Consider the following 20,188-nt stretch of genomic DNA (forward strand, 5'->3'; position numbering starts at 1 on the left):
CTTATTTCACAATTGGTACTTTTTCACTATGTTGTCACCCTGCTAGGGTATGAGTAGGAAACCTCAAAGCACCCAATTAGCTTGGCGATATTTTATTGTAACATTTAAGCTCAGCAACCAGCATATTATAAACTTTTTAAATGTAGCAAGCTGAAGCTTTGTGCTGAAGGCTATGCTAGGTCAGTTGATAGCTAACAAGAATTTAGTGTGTACCTTTAGGATAGAGACATTCCATCTTTGATAAAACATTGGTTAGACTTTGCATATCGCTGTTGCTTGCACACCACACAACATGTCCCCCACCATGTACATATTTCCCACATTATTGCTCTGATTGAGATCCCACATGTTGTGAAACCTATGGTTAGCATAGTGCAATAATACAGAGTGCTTACCAAAAACTTACCAACCTGCAAAGTTGCAAACTTTTGCTTACTGTTATAACACTTGTTTTGTTTAACAAGCTAACAATGTAAGTATATTTGCAAAAGACTAGATATGCATGTAATATGATAGAAAATATATACACAATAGGAGATAACTCCAAACACTCAAGTATTGCATCAGGTCACTGCCTAAACCTTTTGAACAATGGATGGGACTTGGTTGTCTTATTGTACTCCATGTATATCCTGTCATCTGCACCAGACACAGATGACATCTTTCCTTCCTTCCTTGTCATCTGCAGGTACAAGGTAACAATATGGTTTATAACAGTAGCAAGTATAGAATCCCTTGTCATCTACAGGTACAAGGTAACAATGTGGTTTATAACAGTAGCACATATAGAATCCCTTGTGGACAGCCAGCACAGCAATCCTGTCTTCTGCTGACACTAGTAGGAAATGACTGATCAACACCGTTATCATTCTTAGAGACTAATTTAATCAGAATTAAGTCTTTTGTCAAACCCTCTGGGAACGAATAAAGCCACAACTGCTGCTCATGCCAAGCACTTGAACCACAGGCTAGTATCACGTCAAGCAGTTGAACCACCGGCTGTTATGATGTCAACCATTTAAATCACAGGTTAGTATCATGTCAAGCAGCTAAACTACAGGCTATTATGATGTCAAGCACATAGATCACAAGCTAGTATCATGTCAAGCACTTGAACCACAGGCTAGTATCGTGTCAAGCAATTAAACCACAGGGTAGCGTCATGTCTTTTCTAGTGATTTTTCATAAGATCTGCAAACAATACAGACAAACTATCAGTGTACCTTCATAGCTAGTCCAGTCTTGCCGTCGTCTCTGTCTGCTTCAGCCACTGCCTCAGAGTCGTTAGCAGCTAAAACCTTCTGTAGTAGCTGATCCTGCTCATCCATTGTACCGTAAGCCAAGTTAGCCTGTCAGGTAAAGCCTAAGTTAGCATGAGAGCATAGAACAGAGTACTAGAATACAGAGGCTATATTATGCTGCCACTTCCTGCTATATAACCAATCACTTCTAGAGAGATTAGTGCTGCCATTCAAAGAGATCAGTGCTGCCATTCAGAGGTGAACCTATCAGGTTTAACCCTAAACTAGCTGAGAGGAGACAATCACTGCGTATGCATGCTTCAAACAGTTGTCCTTCATAGCATCCTTTACTACATGAAAATGTGTAAATCTATAAAGGCTTGACCTTTTGAAAAAAGCTTCTACAATGACTGCTGCTGAAAGAACCTGTTCAAAGAAGAATGATTTGGCTAATAGAAATTTTCAAAGATTTGATCCGGTTTGCATTAAAACCAAATTAAACCAACAATGTCAGCTTCATATAATTCAAACTAATTTAAAGCAAAACATGACAATGGAACATTTACAAAAACAAATCACTGATACAGTTAGTCAACGATGATAAACAACTCAAATATATCAACAGCCGTGTCAAGTTTGTGAATGCACTTCGCCCTCGGCACCACAATCACCTAGGACTTATAAAACTTTGGTATGTATGAACCTGTCTGACTATATAGAAACCTGCCTTCAACAATTTTTCAAAGGAATAACAACTCTCACAATTGTTTCCAAGCATGGAAATGCAGTAAATGACTAGAAAATATGACCTACCTAAAAACACCACCAATAGGAAGGAGGACCTACCTCATCCATGCCGGCCAGTTCAGTGACCACCTTGTAACTATAACCTTGATTCACAAGGAACCTCTGACGCTTTTGGGAATACTGACACTCCATGGTGTCCTGTGAGACGAGTGTGTAGAAGAAGGCATTATACTCCTCAGCAGCCGAACCTGCATGGACAAGTGTGTCTGGTGATATTTAACGTTTAACAAGTATACATTAGCGGTAGAGACAAGACAATTGGGGACACAAGTTCCAAGTCTGAAAGAATATTTTGTATTTGTCGTTTCGAACACAATAATGAGTGCAAATCATATTTGACTAGCATACAAGCGATTGCAGAGAGCAAATAGATGAAAAACACCTTTCTTAGCTCGAAGAATTCGGCCAAGTCGCTGGGCTTCCTGTCTTCTTGAACCTCCGTGTGAGGATATCTGGATAAGAACATTGGCCTCGGGGAGATCAAAGGAGTTATCTGCTACCTACAAGAGCCACATTTGAGCTGTTGTTCAAGGAGACTCAGAGGAGAATAGAGCATAGCCAAGGACCCAAAGACCGGTATCCAGCATTCGTTGTGCATTAGAATTGCAGCTGGTTATTCCATATAGTACGAGTAGGAAACAAACAGTTTTCAAAAAGTAAAATACATAGATATATGTAGATATGTAGATAGAACACGATTATAATAGACAACAAGTGCATCTCCAGAAAGCAGCATTATAAACAATTTCTCAAGTAGGATCAAGATAAGTCAGATCTAACGTCCATTTCTGAGGGAGAATATATGATAAATATACAACCCTTAGATACAAATATTGTATTGACTTATAGAATATATGATAAATAGACAAACCTTAGATACAAATATTGTATTGACTTAGAGAATATACAATAAACAGACAAACCTTAGATACAAATATTGTATTGACTTATAAAATATATAATAAACAGACAAACCTTAGATACAAATATTGTATTGATTGATAGAATATATGACAAACAGACAAACCTTAGATACAGATATTGTATTGACTTATAAAATATATAATAAACAGACAAACCTTAGATACAAATATTGTACTGACTTATAAAATATATAATAAACAGACAAACCTTAGATACAAATATTGTATTGACTTATAGAATATATAATAAACAGACAAACCTTAGATACAAATATTGTATTGACTTTTGGATTGTGCACAAAGTTCTGTAGGATCTGGAGTCGTTCCCCTTGAGATGTTGGTCCATAGAGATAAGGCTTGTTCAATCGGATAGCGTAAGCTTTTAGAGCGAAAACATTGTCAGAGAAAACGATGATCTTGTCATTTCTCTGTTCATGGTATTTGATAAGGAACTCGCAGGCCCTACACTTGTTGGGGTTCATGACGTATAGCAGCTGTAAACATCATCGCTGTGACATCATAGACAACTATTAACGGTGTATTCAGTGACGAATATGCGCAGATAATTTAGAGCATACAAGTAGGTAAATATGCAAGAAAGTATTCAGAGACAGTTATAATGTTACCTCTTCCTACATGTACCTCTGAATTAATAGTCAAGAGTAATGGCACAGAAACTTATGATGCAAAAGGGCTACAGTGATTCTGGTAATAATTATTAGATTTTGAGAATTTTTCAATAGCCAATCATATTTGTAAGAACTCGTTAAAAGAAGTCAAAGAAAAATGTATAGTTGTGATGCTTGAGGTCTGCGCGATATGCTCCTATTCATTGGATTGAAATCATTCGCTCAGTTCATCGCAGTTGAAACCAAGTGCTAATATACATAATGCTTGACATATGCAGGTCCACAAGACCAGATGTGAGTCCACAAGAGCATATGTGAGTCCACAAGAGCATATGTGAGTCCACAAGAGCATATGTGAGTCCACAAGAGCAGATGTGAGTTTCTGAGTATCACAACTAAATATGATAATTACTTGTTAGAGATTTTAACCAGAAAAAGAGACTTACCATTCTCTTCATGGTCTTAGTGTTCAGATACTCTCTGTAAAACTTCGGAGACATTGGACACCACACCTGCTCAAACATATTTGTAACTACAATCTCATATTATCAAATCGAGTTGCCACTAAAAAGATAACTTATCAATAAAACGTAATGATGAGTGAATGAAATCCCATCTAAGGAAACTTTAGAAACCTCCAAAGAGCAGACAACTGCAACCTTAAGCTTAATACTAAGGAAGCAATGAGTGTCATTGTGTAAAACTCTCTCCCTAGTAACACAATTGAATTTTAATTTCTTTCTAGTCTCAACATCTTAGGCAATCGAGTGGACAACTCCAACTACACCATCTGGTACCAGCTCATTGATGAGTTCAGAGCAGTGGACTGAATTAGACAAAACACTAAACATTTTTATAAGAATGTATGCTTCAACATACGACTGTTTGGACATACCAAGCAAATATTGAAGAGGATTAACATAGAATATTGAGGTTTGTCTGTATGACACCCCCGGTTAGAATAGAAGGCCATACCTCAGCGCACTGCACTTTGGCAATGTAGCCTTTCTTCTCGAGCTCAAGCCAGTTAGCTTCATATAGTTTTGGACCAATAAGGAAATTGAGATCGGCTATTTTGTCATCCTCTCGCACGAGGGTGGCTGTTAGGCCAAGCTTGCAGTGAGACTGGACAATGGTGAGAACACGACGAAACATCTTTGCAGGTATCGTGTGCACTTCTGCAAAGAAACGCTTTCCCTTGGTTGTAACTGATGGACCCAAAGCTTCTCATTTGCATACATTGGAGGCCAAAATAGAGTAAGCATGTGATGCACATAGGTCCGACTTTTTATCCTTGAACATTGCTAGCTTAGCTGAACCCATCCCTCTGTGGCCTCTGAACTAACAGAACTCTTCATTAGTCTTGAAGACAACAGAAATAGTCATAATGCAGAGGCTGTGGAGAGATAATCATACAAGCCCTATCCATCGTTGTTTTGCGTCATCAAGCCGTTTGCACATGCGCTCGTTCACGAAAAGCCGCCATATTTGTAGAAAACAATCATTTTTCTTTTATTTAATAGTACTTTTTAGTGGTGTTTTGATAATATAATAAAAAAATTGCAAACAAAAGCATCGTTATCAAACATTTATTGCAAAAGCTTCGTGTTTTTAACGATAAAATTGTCTATAAAGATGGCCGATAACGATAAAATTACGGCACAAAAAAATCAATGATTGACTATTAAAAAGGCCAACGACAGTGTATAAACTGCTACTGAATGTAGCGGTTTATGAATATTCGTATGTTTCAGCTTATGAACTTTATGTTATTACAGCCTTCAACTCACTATACAGACTCCAGCAAAACTATTAGATTACCAACTTTTAAAAGACCTTTGTTTTTAAAGAAACAAATTTACACTCCTACTGTAGCCATTGTTATAAGAGACTACTCCAGCTGTATCTAATTAAAAGTACTGATTGTCAACTCCAACTCCTGACTATATAGGACTTAGGGACAAAGCGTAATTTTGCTTTACTGAGGAAATAATTAGCATATATATTTTAAATAAAACACACTATCTGTGTATAACATGTTGATGAAAAGAGTTACTTTTTATGATGCATTATAACATATCAGGATTTAGAGTAACTTTTGGAGATGTTTTAGAAATATCACTGGACCTGTGTCAACTTTGGTAAATGATTTAATATGTTAGGGTTACAGCAACCTACCATCAAGAAGCATGAGGCCCCACTCTTGTGTCTGAAGCCACTCCATTACCTTCTCAGCCTCCCAGCTACGCTTAGTTGTATGGCCAAGCATAGAATAAGTAGAGATACAGATGGAGCAGCCCATTGGCTTGTCTTTAGCGTCTGATGTGAAGCGACATATCATGCTGTCATCCACTGTTGACCACATCTTAAACTAAAGTTAGAGAGTTCTACGTAACAACATCTTAAACTAAAGTTAGAGAGTTCTGTGTGACCACATCTTAAACTAAAGTTAGAGAGTTCTGTGTGACCATATCTTATACTAAAGTTAGAGAGTTCTGCGTAACCACATCTTAAACTGAAGTTAGAGAGTTCTGTGTTTTCCTTACCTCTTTCGACATGCCTCAGACAGAACAATTAAAGTCAGTATATGTACTGGGCTACCCTAAAATAGATTCCTACCTGTGACCTCCACTGTTCCACAGCCACGCCTGATGTACAGAGAACCAGGCAGCGTTTTCTAACTGTGCACGCAGCAGTTACCCCTGTCAGAGTCTTCCCGGCACCACATGGCAGAACTATCACCCCTGACCGTGCCCTTCCGTTGCCAAACATCTTCTGTAGACTCTTTTCCTGGTATGGCCTCAGCAGTGTACTAGGCTTTAGATCAATGCTGGCAAATAACATTGACAGCTATTTTCAAATATCTAAATAAAATGTTCTACAATAGAGTATTGTTTAAGATTCGCCAAAGAACGATAGTAACTGTCTCTTTATGTACATGAATAGAACTATCTCTAGTGTTTCTCTCTATATAAAAAATAAAACGCAATCGCAAAAAATAGCCTAATATAGAATAAGCTAGATTAGAATGAAAGCTAACGTTTCACGTTCAATGCATAGTTTAGCACCATCAGAATGTGAAACTGGCTGCGTTTAACGTCTGCTGATATAGACAGGTAATTATCTTTGGTAGAGCAAACAACTCCACCTTCAAAAACATTTCAATTGTAAGACTTTTCAGTATACTATTTAATAATGAGTACTATAATAGATGAGTGACAACATAAAGAAATGATGTAGTGACTGCTATTCAGTACAATGCCTGAGTGATCAGCAGGCAGCCAACTCGTATCCGACAGAGTCAGTGAAAGTGAACTGAGTAATATACACTACAAGCATGAGAACTGTCATATACAATTCACTATAACAACTGTGAGCTGTCATATACCAATCACTATAACAACTGAGTGAACTGTCATATACCATTCTCTATAACAACTGAGTGAACTGTCATATACCAATCTCTATAACAACTGAGTGAACTGTCATATACCATTCTCTATAACAACTGAGTGAACTGTCATATACCATTCTCTATAACAACTGAGTGAGCTGTCATATACATGTACCATTCACTATAACAACTGTGAGCTGTTGAGCTGTCATAAACCATTCTCTATAACAACTGAGTGAACTGTCATATACCATTCTCTATAACAACTGAGTGAACTGTCATATACCATTCTCTATAACAACTGAGTGAACTGTCATATACCATTCTCTATAACAACTGAGTGAACTGTCATATACCAATCTCTACAACAACTGAGTGAACTGTCATATACCATTCACTATAACAGTGAACTGTCATATACCATTCACTATAACAACAGTGAACTGTCATATACCATTCACTATAACAACTGAGTGAACTGTCATATACCATTCACTATAATAACTGAGTGAACTGTCATATACCATTCTCTATAACAACTGAGTGCACAGTCATATACCATTCACTATAACAACTGAGTGAACTGTCATATACCATTCACTATAACAACTGAGTGAACTGTCATATACCATTCACTATAACAACAGTGAGCTGTCATATAGTAGTCACTATAACAACTGAGTGTTAGATCTTTCCATGAATGGTTAAAGTTATAAAGCCAACTCACTTTAGGTCAGGATTTCCGGTGTCATTCCTAAAGTCGTATTCTGCTAACAGGGGGTACTCTAACTCGATACATCTGAAAGGCAAATAAAATCCCGTGATGTAAAAAGTATATTAACTACGTATATGATTCGTGTGATTCAAGATTTGAGACTCATGAAGGTCAGCGTTCACCTCAGCAAAACAAACTCAATATTTAAACATTGTTAAACAGTACTGTGGCCACACTTATTAGTGTGATAAATTCATAGTTGTAACCAAGTACTTACCAATGCATTCTTAGTTGTCTATATGGTACACACTATCCTGCACTTATGACCAAAAGTCTGACAAGAAGTAATGCTAGAAAAGTTGAAGTGAATACAGTCTCACGACAAGACAAAAAACTGAAGGGCCTACCAAAATATTTTTAATATAAAGTAAGTCACTGTCAGATATACAACAAAAATACTGGAATCATAGTCTTTATACAGAGCCAGCGGCTTGTCATTCCAATGTGGCAGTTAATCAACCTGATTCCACAAACAAGCTAAAATACTTTTTTTAATAAACGAAACAACTTAAAAGTAATTTAAAGCAGTACTACTCATGAGCTCACCTCTTCTGAAGGACCTCTATCTGCTCCTGGATGACCTCAAAAGAAACTGTGTTAAGGTCAATGCCATCTTCATCTTCTTTGTCCATTTTATCATAATAGTCAAATATGTCATCAGGTACCTGCTCTCCTTCCTCATCAATAGCTGCTTCAGCACCTTCAGCTTTCGAGGTACCAGGTTTTGGTAGCTATTTGTACAAACAGCATTTAGAACGCCGTAACAAGTGTGACACGTGAAACCAGTGTTCTAAAATAATACGTTACTAAAGATCCACCTAGGTGTATTCATGTACCTGAGCACCAAAGAAACAACTTATATGGCTATATATTATATGAAGACCACTCCTTGTTATTAAACATCGTTTCGAGGAACTTTACTCATCTACTATGTTTAGAGGTACAGATGGATTGTTGATGAGATGAAGCTAGTAATATGAAACTTACATTAAGCGCACTCTTTGTAGAAACCTGAGATTTAGCAACTATTTCATCCAGTTCATCAGCACTTTTCCTGAGTACGCACTGCTGGACAACAGGGTCCTTCAACAGCTTCTGTATCACATCCTAGCCAACAAACAACAATGTCATCAAACTTGTCAATACAACAAATACAAACACATCGGCGATACAAATAAATACTAATCTGTTTTTAAAATCAAATTGTTCGTAAGTGTTCAACACAGAAACTACATGTATGTTGAATGTTGTACTCTGCTATAGCAAATGGGACCTGCAGCAAATAGTATTGTGATGGTTGCAGTATTTAGCACCAAAGTCAGCACCGGGGACTGCTGTTATTATCAGTAATTATCATGCATCTGCATCTCCTATTACTATTATTATCAATCTACCATGTGATGTACTACAGATGCACTCACGGGAAATTGACTTTCCACAAAGTATTTGTTGTGCTTCAAGACCAGCTTTACTTTTCCATAGCTGACAGTGCATATCTAGAAAATACAGTGAACAGCACATGAGTGTAGACAGCTAGCAATGTATGCACACAAAATACAGTGAACAGCCCTTGTGTGTAGACAGCTAACAGTGTATGCACACAAAATACAAGGAACAGGACTTGTGTGTGACACCTTTCATTTTTTGGTATTTACACTATCTTTACAAATGAAAGCCCGAATTTTAGTACAACTACCAGTTACCATTTTTATAACACAGGAGGAGCCAATAGGAAAAGAATCTTACAAGGTCTAAACAAGATACCAATGTATTTCCACAGAATTGTGTGATAAACAGAGTTATTCTGACAGTAAATATTAGTATGATCGCCTTTGCTTGTTCTTTATGATAGTTACGCATGTTGACAGCATATTTGTTACTTTTTGAGGGTATGAGCACCTTGACCTTGTGGCCGTGATTACAATGGCACATGACCGTCGACAATATTGACTTAAACGGTAAAGCATAACTTTATTTTCTTATGAAAACAGATCCACTAGTGGTGCGCCGACTCTGGGGCAAGCTAGATGCTGGTTCACCTGTGATTAGGTCATGTAACAATGTAATTGCATGGCCTTACTATTCACACAACAGCACCTTTTTCTAATCGAATAGATCACAGATTTTGGCCAAACATGAACTAACATACAGTATAGGATGGTTTCCAACCCCCTACATATTATTCGATCAAACATAGGGTATACAATGAGCAGTCGTTGAGGCTTTTGCAGACCCGCATACACTCTACAAGATGCTTTCAATGTTAGGGGATCATCGAATTTACTACTCTGATAGAGAAAGACCAGTGGCCAAACTCAATATGAACGTTCTTAGTATTTAAAGCTTGTGATCAGTTATGTAGCCTAGAAACATTACATGAAGCGTCACTCTAAGGTTTGGGTGCTCTTGGAGTCCCTACACGTAGTTTGGGTTTGGGTCCTGGGGGTAAGTGAATGAGTCCCTACACGTAGTTTGGGTGCTGGGGGTAAGTGATTGAGTCCCTACACGTAGTTTGGGTTTGGGTGCTGGGGGTAAGTGAATGAGTCCCTACACGTAGTTTGGGTTTGGGTGCTGGGTGTAAGTGATTGAGTCCCTACACATAGTTTGGGTTTGGGTGCTGGGGGTAAGTGATTGAGTCCCTACACGTAGTTTGGGTTTGGGTGCTGGGGGTAAGTGATTGAGTCCCTACACATAGTTTGGGTTTGGGTGCTGGGTGTAAGTGATTGAGTCCCTACACATAGTTTGGGTTTGGGTGCTGGGGGTAAGTGATTGAGTCCCTACACGTAGTTTGGGTTTGGGTGCTGGGTGTAAGTGATTGAGTCCCTACACATAGTTTGGGTTTGGGTGCTGGGGGTAAGTGATTGAGTCCCTACACGTGGGGATAAGTGATTGAATACAGTTAAAGTATTTAGATTCCAATTGCATATCCCTCACTAATTTAGAAGAAATATGGTAGTTTTGCCTTGATTGATACACATCAACTGAGTCCAGTAGAGCCTATTAACAGTTGATATACACACATGCACACATGTATAAAATGAAAAGTTTGTTATTGCTGTGTTTAAGAATAATCACACATGCATGCAAACATGCGCACGCTCAGACATACTTGCTCACACAACCACACATGCACACGAATGCATGCTCACACATGTTTACTCCCATATGCACGATTACACATGAGCGCATATTCACACTTGCCCGAGTGCGTGCACACACACGCACGCACGCACACATAAGTGCCATTGTTTTTTAAAGACCAGCACTTAGGAATACACATACATAAGCAAATAGATTTTTAAGAAAAGAGATATTTTAAGTCGGTAACAAAATTTCAGGCTGGTAATAAAACTTGCGATAGCTGGCCAACCTGTTTAGCAATGTTAATCTTTGGAGGTCTTTTCTTTTAAAACCAGAGTTTGTAGAATTAGTATTGTAGCCCAATATTTGCTGGTTTATAGAACAGGATGGCGTTCAAGTAAAACAGAGCTTCTTTAATATAAAATATTAAAGAAGCTCACAAGTACATAAACACGTTTTTAACTTAGTAATTAATAGTAACAAATTTTCACTAAAATATTTTCATGATAAGTTGAAAATGAACTTGCACAAAATTCTTCATGAAGTTTATCAGAAAGTATCAGTATTTTTCTATCATTTGTGATTGTTTTTGATGTTTCAGGTGATTTAATTACCAAAATGCTTTGCAATTAAGCGAAAGTGCAATTATGAGGTCTATAATTGCAGAGATCGACAGAATAGCGTAATGTAACGCGACACATAATGTTTCAACGTGAACGCACTAGCCAATACCAACTACCACAATGATAACAACTAGTGACGTCATTCACACGTATTTATTTTTTGAGCATATCATGATCAAGTTTTATCGATTTTAATCTTGAAACATATTGGCAGTCAGATCACCTCAAACATCAAAAATAGTAAAAAATGATAGAATAATACCGATACTTTTGGATAAAATCTACAAAAAATGTGTGGAAGTTAATCTTTAACAGGCAGAATGTATGAAATATAAAAGTGGTTATCGCAGAGATAAGGAACTTTTGGACTACATTAAACAACACTCTTACATCAAACCTATGCAGTGGAACAACAAGCATAGATAAAAACATATACCTGGATAAACTGAACTATTCCTTCAGGTATAGAGGTCTTGCTCAGTCGCCTTAGATATTCAATGATGTCTTCTGTCTTGAGGCCAACCGAGACGGCAGCATAGAGAGAATATGCAGTTAGTCGATACTCGTGTATATGCTCTGGTCTACAGACAGGCTACAAACAAGGAGTTAGTCGATACTCGTGTATATGCTCTGGTCTACAGACAGGCTACAAACACGGAGTTAGTCGATACTCGTGTATATGCTCTGGTCTACAGACAGGCTACAAACACGGAGTTAGTCGATACTCGTGTATATGCTCTGGTCTACAGACAGGCTACAAACACGGAGTTAGTTGATACTCGTGTATATGCTCTGGTCTACAGACAGGCTACAAACACGAAGGGTACATCACATTGAGAGGTATTACCTGGTCCGGACTGAAAGTGCATGAAGACTTATTTGCATACACGTGTAAGCAGGCTAGTACAGAGTCAAGCTCATCACTACTTACTACTATTACTAGTGATATAAAAGTTCACTTCATTTATATAATATGGTATACAACTCTTTAGGAGTGAATACTTCAAATAAGATATTAGTAAAGCTTCACTGCGTTAGAATTTAGTCGTGTTCTCCTGCTAACATAGAAGACGACTTTCATTTTATCATACTGTACTAATAACTATACGGTAACTGCGGTGAGATGTTGTCTATTGATCAGAGGATAATTCCCATCATGAATAAGAGACCAATATGGATGATAAAGAAGTGAATCACATGCCATGTTAATAATAATAACACCTTATAATTATGGTGATGTTGTTTTAACTGTGTGCATAAAAGAAATATAGTCAGCAGTAGAACTCAAGATTTTTCTGTATGATTAGAATCCAGGCTAAGCAGGCAAAAATCATAATACAGCAGTATTTGGTTTGAGCTCATGCACATTAACATAATGTATGAAAACATAAATTTATAAGATATAATCCCCACTTGAATTATTTTTCATGTGTACAGAGTAAAAATGCCAAGTCTTTGCAGTTGAGCTTCGTATCTCAAGCCATCTGAACAAACTTATTTCACCATGCGTTAGCAAGTCAATCTCAATACATTTGGAGCAAATTTACAACCAAATTAATTAAGTAGTTCATATACGTACAATTCACAAGAGCCTTTAGTGACTAGAAGGTTCACTCTGATACCAAATAAATGAATATAACTTGATGCACAATACATAATTTGCAAATATATTTTACTTGAAAATAAACAATAAACAAGAAGAAATTATCGACTATCTGATGATTGAAACATTTTACTTTACAAGGCTTGCTCCTATTCAGACCCAAATCAGGTTGCTAACCCAAAATAGTAAGATTATAATTAAAACAATGATAGACTGGTTCATGGCTGAACATTGAGCTGTCTCAACCATTAGTATAAATATTTAAAACTATATAGTTTTAATGTGTATATACACATTTATGTGTATATACACATTCACAATGATACTTTTAACATACAGCTGCTACCGGTCTCTGATCACTTATCATAGTTTAAATGAAATATCGCACAAGCAGGGTTGATGGTGCCAGCGCTATCACAGACATATCAGGTTAAGAGTCTAAACACAAACATAACTAAGTTGCTACCTGGTGATAATGTCAAAATTCTCTTGCCAGAGTTCCCTTATACGGATTACTTCTATCTAATGACTGATCATGGCAAGTCTAATTATTCAAAGACAAACTGCTGTAAACCTATTTCACTAACCTCTGAGATAGCAATGAGAAAATCATGAGCGTGCTTATACACAGGAGAGAATGACTCCAGAAAAATATGCCCATCAGGAGCGACCCAGAGTGGCCGGTTGTCGTGGTCAAGCTTGAGATCAAGGACACTTCTTAAATCCCTTGCCCCATATTCGTCTTCTTGTGATTCGAGTTTTTCTATGTCCCTCTTAGCAGCCTCTGGCACATCAGCTAGTAACAGTGAGAAACACATGGAGTAGGCAATTCCAAAGACTTGACAAGACAGAATGATGCCTCGCCATATTATTGTTCAGTTGAAGAGATGGAAAAGAAACTTTCTTAACTTTTATCAAACAATAAAACTGAGCAGTTTTAACAATGCAACATAAAAGCATTTAAAACAAACATTTGAGCATGATATAAATACACTGGTTTAACATGTTGGTACTGATATCATCTGAGTATGATATAAATACACTGGTTTAACATGTTGGTACTGATATCTGAGTATGATATAAATACACTGGTTTAACATGTTGGTACTGATATCTGAGTATGATATAAATACACTGGTTTAACATGTTGGTACTGATATCTGAGTATGATATAAATACACTGGTTTAACATGTTGGTACTGATATCTGAGTATGATATAAATACACTGGTTTAACATGTTGGTACTGATATCATCTGAGTATGATATAAATACACTGGTTTAACATGTTGGTACTGATATCTAAGTATAATATAAATACACTGGTTTAACACATTGGTACTGATATCATCTGAGTATGATATAAATACACTGATTTAACACATTGGTACTGATATCTGAGTATGATATAAATACACTGGTTTAACATGTTGGTACTGATATCTGAGTATGATATAAATACACTGGTTTAACATGTTGGTACTGATATCATCTGAGTATGATATAAACACACTGGTTTAACACCTGGTACTGATATTATCTGAGTATGATATAAATACACTGGTTTAACATGTTGGTACTGATATCATCTGAGTATGATACAAATACACTGGTTTAACATGTTGGTACTGATATCTGAGTATGATATAAATACACTGGTTTAACATGTTGGTACTGATATCTGAGTATGATATAAACACACTGGTTTAACACCTGGTACTGATATTATCTGAGTAGGAGATAAATACACTGGTTCAACACATTGGAACTAATATCATCTGAGTATGATATAAATACACTGGTTTAACACATTGGTACTGATACAAACTAAATTAGTCTGAACAAATTACTTCACCTATTAAAACAAAAGTCAACTCATATAATTGAACCCCAAAAAGACAATATATAGAAATCAACTATTTCTCAGTTTTTCAGTTTACATATTTCAACCTACGATTGAAATTTTCCAAGTGGAGTGGCCAGAGAATAATGCTTACCAGATTCATCGATATCGCCAAAACCATCAATAGAATCTTCGTTGTAATCATCAACAACTTCACTGCTTGCGGCGGCACGCTTGCGCTTTTTAGACCTGTCTTGAATAGTAAGAATTTAAAATGAACACCTTATGATAAAAAGCACATCCAATAAACTAGAAATGTTTGTCAGCCATATAAAGCATAATACTCTACCCAAACATATTATGAAATATCACAAATAAACCATAATCAATCTCTCCCAAAAACAATGGCAAGGCTTAAAGGTTGACTTGCAATAAAATTCACATTGCAGTTATTGGGTATCAAAAGATTCACCATGTCTTACTCTGTTGTGTTGTAGGTGCCAAATATGTGGAAATGTGATTACAAGCTCTTAAAAGCTCAAAAACGAAAAGCCGCCGTAGATTGGAATCTCTTTATTTCAATGACATAGCCATGAAATTTGGTTATTGTCTTGTCATGTGATGTGCTCTCGTGAATTGAAAGGCCAATACAAAGCTCAATATAAAACTTATCGTAACACTAGTTTATGACAAACACTTCGGGTTTTACCGAAGACCCCATATCAAATATAGATGCTTGCTACTTTACAGTTTTGTTTCGGTTTGGTCTAACCGACAAGTCGTAATCTAATCATGTGACCCAATACTTCGCAAATAATTTTTGCAGCACTTTTCGATTATCACAAGTGACCAACAGGCTCGTCATGATTATCAGACAATGATATGTACTCCTTCAAGCTAAGGCTAAAAAATTAAACGAATTTTTACGGTAAGTTATAAGATATCACTGCTAACAATGACAGCATTACGATGACGATAAAACAGACGCGTAAGAACAATAGACATAGTTTTATTGAATGCGTGAAGTATATTTGTTAAAATATTTCGACGAATAAGGTTGCATGAAAGTGTAAACAGAAACCATCTCTCACAACTACATCACATTTGAGCCGTTTTGGAAAGCGAATCCAAACTACGGCGGTCTCATGTGGCTGCGATTTTTTGTTCGTTTTTGTGCTTTTAAGAGCTTGTAATCACCTTTCCACATATTTTGCACCTACAACACAACAGAGTAAGACATGGTGAATCTTTTCATATCAAATAACTGTAATTTGAATTTTGTTGCAAGTCAACCTTTAAGCTACACCAAACATAAGTTCCGGGGAGACTAACTACCAACTATTCAGCTTGGTTAATGAGTTTGGTGCAGAGATGTCTGTGAGAAAATTGGAGGACCTTGTATTTAATAATTACCGGTAATCTTTCTTTCACTTTGTCTAGAATATTAGACTTCATAAAATGCAATTCACAGGACATTCACAGTGATTGTATCTATTACCGGATTTATTAAATTTATTACTTCAAACTACTTATGAACTACTTAACATAAACATTTTCTAACACATAATGCAAACTTTAAGCAGATATTTGTTTCTATACTGATACTAATATTAATACACAATATTCGAAATTTCTCGAACAATCACACTTCAACAAGTAAATTGTGAGCAAATGTAGAACTTGAAAATAATTGATAAAACATTAGAAAATCAGAAAAAAACAACTACAAATAACCTAGATTAGTTTGAAGCTCAATTAAAGCAAGTAATGCTACATATCTCTATCATCACATCTATCTCTGAACATACACTTATATTTGGGCACAGAGTCTCGAAGATAGAGTATTTTTTACTAATGTATTCACATTGCTCTATAATGCACTTTTCATTGGGTAACTATGTGCAGTATTTTATGGAACCTATCATAGGTTTTTCAGATAGGTAAGGAAGTAAATGAAATAGGCTGCAGTGTACTTTCATAAGAATATTTGATCCAATACAATGATTTTAACACACTAATCGTGTCCTAGAATAAACTTATTGTGTAAAGGTTTGACTATACTATTTACAGGAGGCTGTGGAAGGCTGGCTTGACTATACTGATTACAGTAGGTTGCCGATGGCAGATTTTATTACACTAGTTACAGGAGGTGGCAGAGGGTAGGTTTCACTATACTAGTTAGAGGAGGTTGCAGAGGGCAGGTTTGGCTACACTAGCTACCAGAGATTTGGAGGGCAGGTTTGACTAAACTAATTAAAGGAGGTCGCAGAAGGCAGGTTTGGCTATACTAGTTACAAGAAGCTGCAGAGGGTAGGTTTGGCTATACTAGTTACAAGAGGCTGCAGAGGGCAGGTTTGACTATACTATTTACAGGAGGCTGCAGAGGGCAGGTTTAACTATACTAGTTACAGGAGGCTGCAGAGGGCAGGTTTAACTATACTAGTTAAAGAAGGTGGCAGAGGGCAGGTTTGACTATACTAATTACAGGAGGTTCAGAGGGCAGGTTTGACTATACTATTTACAGGAGGCTGCAGAGGGCTGACAGTTTGCTTACATTTAAAACTCGTCAGTATTATATTCCGAACGCACTAAATTTTACTTTAAATGCATTGATGTTTTAAATGCGTACTCACACCACTTTAAAATTCACTGGATCACACTGAATTCACTGGGCACAAATATCAGTACACTTATGATGCAAAACAATGGTCTCATGGGTGAACATCGAGGCGCCTCAAACATTAACAGAGACCTCGTAGTATCATGCATTTAATATTTGTAAGTTATGGATTAATTCAAGCACATTGAGAAATACAATGAACTAATTATGTTCCACATAAAGTAGCAAGATTCAATAGTTGCGAGAATATGCAAGTTTAATCACAAAGTAAAATTTGTTAGCAATGGCTAATGATAAAGATATCAATTAGCTATTCTGCTGCTTTGCATTATTTTAGCACATTATTTTGTTGCAAATTATCAAGCTTTAATGGGCATAACCGATACAAGTGATAACTAGTCTTTCACGATGATGCTTTTAATTCACCGCTGTTAGTAGCTTCTAATCATTAAACCATTAGGTTAAACAGCGATGTCAGCCAAGACGTTGTTTCCTTTGTGATTGACACAAAGAATTTTTCGATAGCAAACAATAGCTGTTTTCTTCCTAATGGATTAACATATTTGAGGCCCTGTTCTTCACTCTAATACAGGAGCTATGAGTAATTTTTGAATTAAAACGGGTAGTCGCACAGTTTTTTCAACTCTAAATCCGCAAGTAAAAGCTTTCTTGACAATCTTGTTTGTGTTGTGGCTTGATTTTTTCATAATCTGACGCAATGGTAAAGCGACAAAACAACAATGTCATAAATAAAATCGATTTTCAAACTCTAGTAGGTGATGGACATCACGTTGTAGAGAAGCCACACGCAAAAATCATCTTTAGGCAATATTTTAAACAAAAGCTTACCTTTATCTTTCTTTTCTTTCTTCTCCTTTTTCCCACCCATGGCAAACACTTGGTGAGTCTACAGCCAATGCCAATTCAACTTCGACAAACTTTTAAGCAAATTAAAAAAATTGCTCCTACCAAAAAATGTCAGTTTGTGATAAGCCACATTGTCTCGATCTAGTCGTCAATAAAACCCTTACTTCTCTTATGCCTTATCAACAAATACAGTTTGTTTCTTTTAATTTTTCAACAACAAAAAAACAATATTTTATGTATTAATCAACTTCTCTTAATACCGATCACGATTATTTGCGTAGAAATGATTGCTAATTGAAACGCGATTAAAAAGACAGTTTTACGTTCGATAAAATGCACGGAAAACTCAATTTTACCGTCGATGTAAACTTACCGTGAATAGCCGAGAAAGGACAACTACATTGTACATGTACGTGTACTATGATTAAAACTCTTCTAATACGCTATTAGAAGTTCAATACGTATACGCGGAGTTCATCCTGCAACCGTGTTATAAACTGTTGTTGCATTTTGATGACCTCCTTAGTATGCTTTCACACTACAAGCTGCATTCTTTTTCATACGTTTGTCAAAGTTTTCCTAGCTAGACAGGCTGAAAAAACTGGATTTAGAGACTCTGACTAGGGAATTATCCCCGGGGAATTTTGATGCTGATAGTGCCCAAAAACCAGCCAAAGTTAACAAATTTCCTCTCCTATCCTGGCCCTGTCTGCCCGAACATGTGTCAAGAATAGATCATAAGCACACCAATGACTTCAACCACCATTAAATAATAACAGCTTAGCACAGTTATTTTATAGTTATTTCTCAAAAGACATTTTTCATGTTTGCAGGCACCATATACATGTACATTATAGTGTGGAAAGTTCTTAAATGTATATATGAATGTGTTGAAAGGAACAATTTATTATTGGTGTAATTCAGTTGCAGTTTTCGATTTTGTTACAAATCTTAATCCCAAACCCTCAAACACAGTAAAAGGGGAGGGGCTGAAAAATTATAGATTGGTTAAATTTGCTCCAAGTTGTAAGACCTTGTTTGGTGTTATTTTAGACTGTGTTCTGCTGATGCAAGACCTCATGCGTTGGAAGGTGCTTTTGCCAGAAGCAAGGATCACCTTGCACTGACCTCTGCGCCTGCTCTATGGATAGCTATTCAAATCGGAATGTAGAAGATGATTGTGTCTCAGACACAAAAGGTTAGTGTGTTTGTCTGGCAGGTTTTACATTATGCATCATAATAGTAGTAGAGAATAGCATAGCCAGGTGTGTGCTTGTGTGTGGTGTGACCCTTCAGGCAGAATGACATCTATTTCCTATACTGCATGTTGCAATAAAGCTAACCGGAGTGTATCCATAATATGCTTCACCAAGCATTGAGAAAGATTCCGCCAATGCCCCAAACGCTAGGTTTTACATGTTGTGACACTCGTAACTAATCACTGCTGTTGATATTTAGAAGGTTTGCTATTTTCAAAACATTAATAATTATTGTCAGCAAAATGAAATTGTTATCAAGAGGGATGGCGCTATGCATGTATGTATATTATTTTATTTGCAGATGAAGCCAATTGATGATGAAGCATCAACCGAGTGAAAGTATTTTTCCATTGGAGTTATCTCTTCTCTTAAACAACTATAATTATTTAATAAAACAAAATCAAATGCTTTAACCAAGATTAGTTGTTACAACAGGTGTTAGTAAATGTTCTCTGAACAGTCCTCGCCCTTGAACCCACTCCCTGAATTGGTTTTAGTTCTTTTAACATGCAAGGTCAATAGCA

General features: G+C 36.6%; 1 protein-coding gene across 1 annotated transcript; it reads right to left on the reverse strand.

The window, feature by feature from the left end:
• Positions 1-461: 461 nt before the first annotated feature.
• On the reverse strand, positions 462-18,662 carry LOC137385615 (general transcription and DNA repair factor IIH helicase/translocase subunit XPB-like). The gene is made up of 17 exons (XM_068072112.1): positions 18,388-18,662; positions 15,073-15,171; positions 13,664-13,872; positions 11,910-12,065; positions 9,191-9,265; positions 8,757-8,876; positions 8,316-8,500; positions 7,722-7,793; positions 6,220-6,430; positions 5,779-5,971; positions 4,576-4,778; positions 4,047-4,112; positions 3,232-3,465; positions 2,431-2,548; positions 2,088-2,236; positions 1,224-1,349; positions 462-682 (listed from the first exon to the last, which is right to left on the reverse strand). The coding sequence occupies exons 1-17, from the start codon at positions 18,425-18,427 to the stop codon at positions 569-571; spliced, it is 2,370 nt and encodes a 789-aa protein (XP_067928213.1). The 5' UTR covers positions 18,428-18,662; the 3' UTR covers positions 462-568.
• Positions 18,663-20,188: the final 1,526 nt, after the last annotated feature.

Source organism: Watersipora subatra, chromosome 1 (assembly GCF_963576615.1).
Source record: "Watersipora subatra chromosome 1, tzWatSuba1.1, whole genome shotgun sequence".
Lineage (NCBI taxonomy): Eukaryota > Metazoa > Bryozoa > Gymnolaemata > Cheilostomatida > Watersiporidae > Watersipora > Watersipora subatra.